The sequence below is a fragment of the Somniosus microcephalus genome, chromosome 22 (genome assembly GCF_052327205.1).
Source record: "Somniosus microcephalus isolate GS21.2 chromosome 22, FLI_Smic_1.0, whole genome shotgun sequence".
Taxonomy (NCBI): Eukaryota; Metazoa; Chordata; class Chondrichthyes; order Squaliformes; family Somniosidae; genus Somniosus; species Somniosus microcephalus.
The window spans coordinates 73,766,238-73,778,611 of record NC_141008.1 but is presented as its reverse complement, the minus strand read 5'-3'; the positions used below and the strand labels follow the sequence as shown (position 1 = coordinate 73,778,611).

Below are 12,374 nucleotides of genomic sequence, written 5' to 3'. Positions count from 1 at the left end.
AATGTCCCAGATTCCTCCATCACCAACCCTGGGTATGTCCTGTCCCGCTGGCAGGACAGACCCACCAGAGGCAGCGGCACAGTGGTATACAGTCGGGAGGGAGTGGCCCTGGGAGTCCTCAACATTGACTCCGGACCCAATGAAGTCTCATGGCTTCAGGTCAAGCATGGGCAAGGAAACCTGCTGATTACGACCTACCGCCTTCCCTCAGCTGATGAATCAGTACTCCTCCATGTTGAACACCACTTGGAAGAAGCACTGAGAGTAGCAAGGGCACAGAATGTACTCTGGATGGGGGAGTCATAGAGTCATAGAGTAATACAGCACAGATAGAGGCCCTTCGGCCCATCGTGTCCATGCCGGCCATCAAGCCCTGTCTAATCTAATCCCATATTCCAGCATTTGGCCCGTAGCCTTGTATGCTATGGCATTTCAAATGCTCATCCAAATGCTTCTTAAATGTTGTGAGGGTTTCTGCCTCCACAACCCTTTCAGGCAGTGAGTTCCAGACTCCAACCACCCTCTGGGTGAAAAAGTTCTTTCTCAAATCCCCTCTAAACCTCCCTCCCTTTACCTTGAATCTATGCCCCCTAGTTATTGACCCCTCTACTAAGGGGAAAAGCTCCTCAGCATCCATCCTATCTATGCCCCTCACAATTTTGTACACCTCAATCATGTCCCCCCTCAGCCTCCTCTGCTCCAAGGAAAACAAACCCAATCTGCCCAGTCTCTCTTCATAGCTGAAGCGCTCCAGCCCTGGTAACATCCTGGTGAACCTCCTCTGCACCCTCTCTAACGCGATCACATCTTTCCTGTAGTGTGGCGACCAGAACTGCACACAGTATTCCAGCTGTGGCCTAACCAGTGTTTTATACAGCTCCATCATAACCTCCTTGCTCTTATATTCTATGCCTCGGCTAATGAAGGCAAGTATCCCATATGCCTTTTTTACCACCTTATCCACCTGTTCCGCCGCCTTCAGGGATCTGTGTACCTGCACACCCAGATCCCTCTGACCCTCCGTCTTGCCTAGGGTCTTACCATTCATTGTGTATTCCCTTGCCTTGTTAGACCCCCCAAAGTGCATCACCTCGCACTTTTCCGGGTTAAATTCCATTTGCCACTGTTCCGCCCATCTGACCAACCCATCTATATCGTTCTGCAGACTGAGGCTACCCTCCTCGCTATTTACCACCCTACCAATTTTAGTATCATCCGCGAATTTACTGATCATACCCTTTACATTCATATCCAAGTCATTAATGTAGACCACAAACAGCAAGGGACCCAGCACCGATCCCTGTGGTACCCCACTGGCCACAGGTTTCCAGTCACAAAAACAACCTTCGACCATCACCCTCTGCCTTCTGCCACTAAGCCAGTTTTGTATCCAATGTGCCAAGGCACCCTGGATTCCATGGGCTCTTACCTTCTTGACCAGTCTCCTGTGCGGGACTTTATCGAAGGCCTTACTGAAATCCATGTATACCACATCCACTGCGTTACCCTCATCCACACACCTAGTCACCCCCTCAAAAAATTCAATCAAATTAGTCAGACATGATCTTCCCTTGACAAAGCCATGTTGACTATCCCTGATTAATCCTTGCCTCTCCAAGTGGAGACAAATTTTGTCCCTCAGGATTTTTTCCAGTAATTTTCCTACCACTGATGTTAGGCTCACTGGCCTGTAGTTCCCCGGTTTTTCCCTACTACCCTTCTTGAATAATGGTACTACATTAGCGGTTCTCCAGTCCTCTGGCACATCCCCTGTGGCCAGAGAGGTCCTGAATATATGTGTTAGAGCCCCCGCAATCTCCTCCTTTGCCTCACACAGCAGCCTGGGGTACATTTCATCGGGGCCTGGGGATTTATCCATTTTTAGGCCAGCTAAAACCGCCAATACCTCCTCCCTCTCGATGTTAATATGTTCGAGCATATCACAGTCCCCCCGCCCTATTTCTATGTCTACATCGTCCTTCTCCATAGTGAAAACAGATGCAAAAAATTCATTTAGAACCCCTCCTACATCTTCCGGCTCCACACACAGATTGCCACTTTTGTCCCTAATGGGCCCTATTTTTTCCCTAGTTATCCTTTTACCCTTAATATACTTATAAAACATCTTCGGATTTTCCTTTATTTTGCTCGCCAGTGTTATTTCATGGCCCCTCCTTGATCTCCTAATTTCTTTTTTAAGTATCCCCCTGCACTTTTTGTACTCCTCTAGGGCTTCCTCCGTCTTTAGCCTTTTGTATCTACCAAAAGCCCTCCTTTTTTTCCTAATCCATTCCCGTATATCCCCTGACATCCACGGTTCCCTGTGGTTTTTGGAACCACTCTTGACCTTTATGGGAACATGTTGCCCTTGTATGATCTCAATCTCCCTTCTGAAAGCCTCCCATTGCTCCGATGCGGATTTTCCTACAAGTAGCTGATCCCAGTCCATTTTGGCCAGATCCTGCCTTATCCTATTAAAATCGGCCTTCCCCCAATTTAGAACCTTTATTTCCGGCCCATCCCTGTCCTTTTCCATGACCACCTTAAATCTTACCATATTATGGTCACTATCACCAAAGTGCTCACCTACTAGCACTTTTTCCACTTGGCCGGCCACATTCCCTAGAATTAGGTCCAGTACCGCCCCCTCTCTTGTAGGACTTTCTACATGCTGGCTCAAAAAGCTCTCCTGGATGCACTTTAAGAATTCTACACCCTCTGAGCCTTTCACACTTTGACTATCCCAGTTAATATTGGGGAAGTTGAAATCCCCCATTATTATTACCCTATTATTTGCACATTTCTCTGAGATTTGCCTACATATCTGTTCCTCTATCTCCCCCTGACTGTTTGGAGGCCTATAGTACACTCCCAGCAAAGTGCTTGCCCCCTTTTTGTTTTTAAGCTCCACCCATATGGCCTCATTAGAGGACCCAGCTAATATATCATCCCTCCTTACCGCAGTAATTGACTCCTTAATTAATATTGCGACACCCCCTCCTCTTATACCTCCCCCTCTGTCTCGCCTGAAGATTCTGTACCCCGGAATACTGAGCTGCCAGTCTTGCCCCTCCCTCAACCATGTCTCAGTGATAGCAACAATATCATACTCCCATGTGTTTATCAACACCTTCAGTTCATCCACCTTATTTGCAAGGCTCCTTGCATTAAAATAGATGCCATCCAGCCTTGCCCTTATATATTTGCCCTGCCTACCAAGCTGACTTGTTTTTTCCTCCATAATTGGCAGCACATCCCCCCCTACTTCAGCTCCCCCTTGTATCCCATCCCCCTGCCAAGTTAGTTTAAACCCCCCCCGACAGTGCTAGCAAACCTCCCCGCAAGGATATTTGTCCCGCTCTGGTTCAGGTGCAACCCGTCCGACTTGTACAAGTCCCACCTTTCCCAGAAGCAGGCCCAGTGATCCAGGAAAGTAAAACCCTCCCCCCTACACCAACTCTTTAGCCACGCATTCATCTGCTCTATCCTCCCATTCCTATACTTACTAGCACGTGGCACTGGGAGTAATCCAGAGATTACACCCTTTGAGGTCCTGCCCTTTAATCTGTTACCTAGCTCCCTAAATTCTTGATGCAGGACCTCATCCCTCTTTTTACCTATGTCGTTGGTACCAATGTGGACTTCAATGTCCATCACCAAGAGTGGCTCGGTAGCACCACTACTGACCAAGCTGGACGTGTCTTGAAGGACATAGCTGCCACACTAGGTCTGTGGCAGGTGGTGAGAAACAGCACGAGGGAAAAACCTACTTGACTGCGTCCTCACCAATCTATCTGTCGCAGATGCATCTGTCCGTGACAGCATTGGTAGCAGTGACCACCGAAATCTCGTCTTCATACTGAGGATACCCTCCGTCGGGTTGTGTGGTACTACCACCGTGCTTAAATGGGATAGATTCAGAACAGATCTAGCAGCTCAAAACTGGGCATCCATGAGGCGCTGTGGGCCATCATCACCAGCAGCAGCAGAATTGTATTCCATCACAATCTATAAACTCATGGCCCGGCATATCCCTCACTCTACCATTACCATTAAGCCAGGCGAACAACCCTGGTTCAACGATGAGTGTAGAAGAGCATGCCAGGAGCAGCACCAGGCGTAACTAAAAATGAGGTGCCAACCTGGGGAAGCTGCAGCACAGGACTACATGCGTGCTAAACCGTGGAAGCCGCATGCTATTGACCGAGCTAAGCGTACCACAATCAAGGGATCAGATCAAAGCTCAGCAGTCCTGCCACATCCAGTCGTGAATAGTGGTGGACAATTAAACAACTAACGGGAGGAGGAGGCTCCAGGAATATCCCCATTCTCATTGACGATGGAGCCCAGCATGCAAGTGCAAAAGTCAAGGCTGAAGCGTTTCCAACCATCTTCAGCCAGAAGTATCGAGTGGATGATCGATATCGGCCTCCTCCTGAGGTCCCCACTGCCACATAAGCCAGTCTTCAGCCAATTCGATTCACTCCATGTGATACCAAGAAACAGCTGAGCGCACTGGATACAGCAAAGGCTATGGGCCCCGACAACATCCTGGCCGTCCTGCTGAAGACTTGTGCTCCAGAACTAGCCACGCTTCTAGCCAAGCTGTTCCAGTACAGCTATAACACTGGCATCTATCCGACAATGTGGAAAACTGCCCAGGTATGTCCTATCCACAATAAGCAGGACAAATCCAATCCGGCCAATTACCGCCCCATCAGTCTACTCTCAATCATCAGCAAAGTGATGGAAGGTGTCGTCGACAGTGCTATCAAGCGGCACTTACTCACCAATAACCTCACCGATACACAGTTTGGGTTCCGCCAAGACCACTCAGCTCCAGACCTCATTACAGCCTTGGTCCAAACATGGACAAAAGAGCTGAATTCCAGAGGTGAGGTGAGAGTGACTGCCCTTGGCATCAAGGCAGCATTTGACTGAGTGGCATCAAGGAGCCCTAGTAAAACTGAAGTCAATGGGAATTGGGGGGGGGAGGGAATCTCCACTGGCTGGAGTCATACCTAGCACAAAGGAAGATGGTTGTGGTGGTTGGAGGTCAGTCAGCTCAGCTCCAGGACATCGCTGCAGGAGTTCCTCAGGACAGTGTCCTAGGACCAACCATCTTCAGCTGCTTTATCAATGACCTTCCCTCCATCAAAAGGTCAGAAATGGGGATGTTTGCTGATGACTGCACAGTGTTCCGTTCCATTCGCAACTCCTCAGATAATGAAGCAGTCCATGCCCAAATGCAGCAAGACCCGGATGACATTCAGGCTTGTGCTGATAAGTGGCAAGTAACATTCACGCCACACAAGTGCCAGGCAATGACTATCTCCAACAAGCGAGAGTCTAACCACCACCCCTTGACATTCAATGGCATTACGATTACCAAAACCCCCACCATCAACATCCTGGGGGTCACCATTGACCAGAAACGTAACTGGACCAGCCACATAAATACTGTGGCTACAAAAGCAGGTCAGAGGCTGGGTATTCTGCGGCGAGTGTCTCACCTCCTGACTCCCCAAAGCCTTTCCACCATCTACAAGGCACAAGTCAGGAAGGAGTGTGATGGAATACTCTTCTCTTGCCTGGATGAGATCCAACAACACAAGAAGCTCGACACCATCCAGGACATAGCAGCCCGCTTGATTGGCACCCCATCCAGCACCTTAAACATTCACTCCCTCCACCACCAGCGTACCGTGGCTGCAGTGTGTACCATCCACAAGATGCACGGCAGCACCTCCCAAACCTGCGACCTCTACCACCTGGAAGGACATGGGCAGCAGGCACATGGGAACACCATCACCTGCAAGTTCCCCTCCAAGTTACACACCATCCTGACTTGAAAGTATATCGTCGCTGGGTCAAAATCCTGGAACTCCCTCCCTAATGGCACTGTGGGAGTACCTTCACCACAAGGACTGCAGCAGTTCAAGAAGGCGGCTCACCACCACCTTCTCAAGGGCAATTAGGGATGGGCAATAAATGCTGGCCTTGCCAGCGACACCCACATCACAGGAACGAATATAAATAAAACACTGTCTATCAATTCCTGCACCCGAACACATCTCGGTTAATTTTTATGGCTGCGGCTATAGGCTAAAGAGTATCGTGCGAATTTCCCCGATTTGTTTAAGCTGATTTTTGCTTGTTTCTGCCCATTTTTACGTTCCGGTATATACTAATGAGATTGGCAGAAAATTTGGGTGTGAATAGACGTTGGCAAAATGGCCGTAGGAGTGGGTGTAATTCCCCGATTATGCCCCCACAGGAAATTATGCTCCTTAATGTTTTACCGTGATTAGTCAATGCCAAAGCAAAATTTTGAGTATACCATTTGCTTTTTTGAAAGATCCCTTTATAGTGTGTAATGAATTATAAATTTAACAATTCATTGGCATTTTCTGTAGTATTTGGAGTGACTCAAAAATGGTTGGTTGAAGATATTAAATCACTTGTTAAAAGTTCACTGCTTGATCAATTAGAACATGATAATTTAGGCACTTGAATTGTCCAAGTTTCTTTTTGAAGTAAACTACACCTGAAAATACCTAGTGCACCTTTCACAGAAAGTGGAGTGCATTTGGTTTCAAAAGGCAGATAATGGCCCAGAAATTCGAGTCGGGGGCTTGCCGCGCGTGTAAGCCCCCGATCTGCACTTACCCGACGCGCTGGCCGTTGAGCTTCAGGGACGCCTGGAATTGCTGTTTTAAAATGTTGACTCCCGGGCAGCGTCTGACGTCACGCCGCCCAGGAGTGCAGCCAGCGCGAAGCCTGTAGCGCGCTGTGCAACTGAGACACGCCCCTTGAGGTCTCAGTTTAACAGGACACGCCCCCAATGTTTCTGCCAAGCTGCTAAGCATTTTTACATGCAAAGCAGCAGTTTAAATAGGTTTTTGAAGCTTTTGGTAACTTTTATAAACTTTTAAAAACGTTTACATTATTTTGAAGAATCTGAAGTAGTTTTAAACAGAATTAAAGCAATGTAAAGACTTTTAAAAGCCCTAAAAGAATTTTTTAAATTCCATTTATTTATTTAGCAATGTCGTCGTCATACGTGTCTTCACACTGTTCCCTTTGGGGAACTGTATGAAGTGGTGGAAGGATTTATGGCCATGATTAACGCTCATTCCGTGACCGTAACCATCTTTGAACCAGCCATTAGGGCGGTTAGTCCTATGGCGGGAGGGTTTTACGGGCTCCCACAAGCTATACAAGGAGGGGGGGCCACCCACACCCACGGACGCAAATATCCGTCAACCCAGAATTTAGAGCCGGAGCTCCGACTCCACTTGCCGGGACTGTCTGGAGCGGGGTTCGAAACCCTACCCTGATCTGGCCCAGCGGCGGGGATCCTACCGCTATGCCAAAGGCCCAATCCGATTAGCAACGTGAAATGGCTGGAATGAGCACAATTCACGGCATTAAAAGAACTCACAATTGAACTGATGATGACCTCAGCAATCTCCTCAAGGAGGTGGAGGCGCAGCGCCTGCTCATCATTGGTAATGAGAAGTCAAAGGCGCCGCAAAAAGGGCAGATGATAGCTTGGTCTTTCAAGTGGCAGCATAGGGCTCCAGTCACGGGGAGGGAAAAGGCGCAGGAAACGTATGGGTGTCACCTTTTGTGCGGAGTGGGCCTTTTGCGTAGCAGTAAGCATCCCCGCCGCTGGGCCAGAAGGAGTAGGGTTTCGAACCCCACTCCAGACAGTCCCGGCAAGTGGAGTCGGAGCTCCAACTATAAATTCTGGGTGTACATCCAGCGAGATACTTGTGGGTGTGGGTGGCCCCCCCCCCCCCCCCCTCAGATGGGTTGTGGGAGCCCGTAAAACCCTCACGCCATAGGACTAACCACCCTAATGGCTGGTTCAAAGATGGTTACGGAATGACCGTTAATCACGGCCATAAATCCTTCCACCACTTCATACAGTTCCCGAAAGGGAACAGTGTGAGGATACGTACGACGATGACCTCTTGCGCAATGCACCTCCTTGGACCCTCAGTCGCAGATGCGAGGGGGCAAATCGTGCAATTGTTAAATTTTTCATTTTATTGACATGTAAAATGTTGGCCCAGTAATTCCCTTCCAAATGCGCGAGTACGGTCGGGGTACTTACGCGTCTGGCCGGAGGAAATGCCGGTTTTCAGCATGCACAGCGCATGCGGGGAAAACCGGCATTTCCTGTCCTCTGAACGAAGGGGTTCAGAGGCAGAACGCGTGCGCAGTAAAATTCACCGCTTTCATTCATGCTTTCAGTGAGGTCAAGTCCTTACAACTTACACATTGAAAAAAGCATGGGTACAGTTGCTCCAGAGGCTGCGGAGGAAGATATTTCTTATCGTGGAGCTTCTGAAAGTATGTATGTCTGTATATATTCCTTTACTTATGTGTATGAATGTATTATTTAATTATGACTTTCAGAGAAAGTAACTTATTGGAAAATCATAATTAAAAACATACATTCATACACATAAGTAAAGGAATATAAAACATACATACATATACGTAAAGGAATATATGCGGACATACATACATAATTACTTATTACTGATGAAAAGTTTCTTTCTTAAAAGTGCTGGAAATGTTACATTACTCATTTTAGAACACTCATTTTCACATTCCATTCACACAGCCACAATTGCTCCTTCTACCTACCGTTCTGAAAACCCGTTTTTAAAAAAAAAAAAAAAAAAAATTTAAACTTTAAAACTTACTTAAAATTTCTTAAAATAACTTCCCTCCCTTTCCCAAACAAAAATATTGCCTTTCAGAAGCTCCACGATAAAATATATCTTCCTCCGCAGCCTTGGAACAACTTTACACATGCTTTTTTCAAGTGTAACTTGTAAGGACTTACCCTCACTGAATCCATGAATGAAATCGACGAAGTTCACTGCGCAAGCGCTGCCTGTGCAGTCGCACGCGCTGTGCCTATGAACCCCTTCGTTCAGAGGACTGGAAATGCCGGCGTTCCCCGCATGCGCTGTGCATGCTGAACGCCGGCATTTCCAACGGCCAGATGCGTGAGTACCCAGACCGTACTCACGCATTTGGACCCGAATTTCTGGCCCAATGACTCACTTTTGAAAAGCAGTATACCAAAAATGTATTGATTTCAATTATCCATGAATAGAGCATAGTATAACGGTTAGCTTAACCCTTTCACTGGCAAAGTATTTAAATCTGAACCAATTACAGGAAACTCTTTTCACGGGACCGGCGTGGTGCCGGTTGATCAAAAAGTCCGGATTACAGAGAGGTATACTTACTAAGGTACGAGAGCCCTGTACACCGCCACAGGTCCAGGCGTCCCTGTTGCAGATCCAGGAACCTTGGTTACACGGCCACTAAAATGAAGTAAAACTTACCTGAACCTACTCCTGAATTTTGCCGGTTAAGAGAGTTCCGGTTATTTAGGTGCCGGTAAAAAGAGAGTTTCCTGTATGTACTCGGACAAAACGTATTATATTTCTATTTTTATTTTTAAAGTATATTTTGCATCCAGTTTTTAAGTTTGGATGGAATTTCTTAAGATGTAGCAAAATGTGAAGAATCAATAATTAAAAGACAAACATTAGAAAAGCTTGAGAACTAGAGTTTAGTGGTGGTCTGAGAGCAGAACTGGCCAGTGAAAAGGTTAGAATGCAAGATGACTACAGCATGGTTCAAGAACAATCTTTCCCATGCATATTTCTGGTAGGTAGCATAACTTGATTTTTTTCTTCAGCTTTACTCCAGGTTCCTGCACACTGACAGCATACAAGCTTACTCCAAGTGGGTATGAGTGGGGTAGACAGAACACAGACAAAGGAAATAATCCTAAGGGATACCTGCCTTCCCACTATGAAAGAGTACAGATGTTGTTATCGGATAGATTTCTCGGTTTCTTCATGGTACCTGGCCAGAGCTCCTGGAACTACAACTTCATGGGTAAGTACTTTAAGGTTTTATGTTAATAAATTCCTTTTCTGGACATGTGTTAGCAAAATGATGATTTCCACCAACCTGTGAAGAATGATTGCAGAAAATGTATAAACTTTGATGTCCTATTTTTTTTTTAATAAGAGTTGCATGACACCAAATCTTCTTATCTGCCATTTGGCAGCTCTTCCACACATAGCCTGCAGTACAGTCATGTGGATCTTTCTTTGGGTGGTTGAGGTGATAAAAAGTATGTCACAAGCCAAGCCTTTTAATTTTTTCTGCCCATTTTTTTCCTAGTTACCTGAAGGCGTTGACTCTTTGCTAGGATGCAGTACCGTGGACTCCAGGGTCCACTGGTCCTTAACTATGTGGGCACTATTTGTGAGCCTTGGCAAGAGTGCCTAGAGGCTTTTAAAGCAGGCTGTGGGTCAAGAAAGTACACAACTGTGCCCGATCCAGTCCTCACAGAGACATGCATTTCTAGGAGAGGTCACTGATATACCAATCAGTAGTGGAAGTCCCTGGTCAGTGTTCCTTGACCCAAGGATGCCGAGACCAATTTGCAGTAGCATACTGCATATCTGACACTCAGGCTCGGACTGGGGATCAAACATAAAAGTCTCCTGGTTTAGTTGACTCACGTACTCGCTGGATAAACTTTCTCACCCAGGCTAATATTTTTATAGTGCCATTGGGCTAGTTTCCCAGGATGCCCAAACCTTTTCTGTTTGTGGAGCACTCAAATGCTTATTGTGAAGCCTACAAGTTGCCTATGTACTACTGGCAAAGGACCTGCTTAGGGTAGCCCAAAGTTTTAGTCTTTTCATTCCCTTTGTTCTTTGGCACTTTTCACCTCATCATTTAAAGAAGGCAGTGCTTTTCCCTTGTCCTTCCCCACCTAGATCTCCCCTCTCCTTCACTTTTGCACTGCTCCTGTTGTTTCTTTCTCCCCTCTCCTCCCTATTTCATGCTGCCAGCTCCTGCCTCAGTGGAAATTTCTACGCACAATCAGTTGAAGGAGCAGCAGGAGGAGGTGGGCATTGGCACTTAGGGGATCCGTGTATGCAGGATGTGGATGGTGAGCTGTAGCTTGGATAACTCTGGTTTACATGGTGCTTTCACATTTCCCTCAAAAAACACTCTTTAATGTTCAGATTTGACAAACTGTCTCGGAAGTGAACTTAATGCATAGGATGAAATATTTGCTAACCCATCTCTCTTTTTTAATGCATTTTACAGCAACGACTGATTAGGGCTATCCATCTGATTATTTTGTCAACCCAACTTGTATTAACTTGATGCAGTTTATGCACTTTTAGATAAATTTTCAAGCATCTTTATTAGTTTTAGCAACATAGCATTTTAATTATGTTTTCTGTTACTATGTAAAACAAACATTTTAGTTGGGAAACAGCATCAGTTTTGATGCTTTTGATTCCTTGTTTTACTGCTGACTGAAAATGATTGTTGAAATCTACTGACATGTAGCTGATAGAACTCAACACTGTACTCCAAACCTGAAGGAGTCCAAAGGCCACTTATTATTTGAACTAATGTATCTTTGTTAGCTTCTTGGTTAAGTTACTGTCTGGACAACCAAACGTGTCTTTCATGACTTGGTGGAATTATTTGACCACAGTGAATAGGGCTGTGTTTTTATTTTTGACAATTCTTGAAGCACTGCTGCCTGGATTAAATATTTAACTTTTAAATTAGGTGTTCGTCATGATCCCAACATGAAATTTGAGCTGCATTTGGCCAACCCTAAAGAGTTCTACCATGAAGTTCACAGACCATCTCACTTCCTGAACTTTGCTTCACTGCAAGAGGGGGAGATCTACAATGCAGACAGAGAGGACATGTACTCCTAGAAAACCGAGAGAAATTTATAATGGAACTTCTGTACTGTTGATATTCAACAAGTGAATTTAAATTCTGTTCCCAGCCTCTGTTAAATTCCAAGTTGTGTTCAGAGCATATGTTAACACCAAATCTTGTGCGATATCTGTGAGACGTAGTAGCTTTGTGTTAAATATTTGCCTGCAACTGTGGCATCTATACAGTGAGAACTGAACAGTTTAAAATATTTAGTGTATCTGTAATAAAACTGCATTTTCTGTTGTGCAGTGCTGAGTGCACTCTATTAAAGCTTAAATAAATTTTTAACTAATAGTGGAGTTAGTTTGTTTGTTGTGTGAGTGTTTCAGAATACAATGAACTGATGGCCATGCTGCCTGGGAAAGACCGCCTGATAAAATGTAGCGGTTGTGCCTGTTCTGAAATGCACGTTCAATTCTGGGAGAGTTGGCTGCTGGTGGAAGATGCGGCTGCCCTTAAAGTGATGCATGTATGGAAATGACAGGATAATGAGTATCAATGGACCTGATCCAGAAATTGCACCTGATTTAAGTTAAGCTTGTGGAAAAGGGGTAAATTACCTGCAT

At 45.9% G+C, this 12,374-nt stretch overlaps 1 protein-coding gene across 1 annotated transcript in view; it reads left to right on the top strand.

Moving 5' to 3' along the window:
• The window catches only part of prpf8 (pre-mRNA processing factor 8), a 56,278-nt gene extending 44,182 nt beyond the window's left edge, over window positions 1-12,096 (top strand). Inside the window, exons 41-42 of the mRNA XM_085965052.1 lie at window positions 9,734-9,936; window positions 11,647-12,096. Of these exons, the coding sequence (XP_085821178.1) occupies window positions 9,734-9,936; window positions 11,647-11,801 (358 nt within the window). The 3' untranslated portion in view covers window positions 11,802-12,096. The remainder of the gene's footprint in view (window positions 1-9,733; window positions 9,937-11,646) is intronic.
• Window positions 12,097-12,374: the final 278 nt, after the last annotated feature.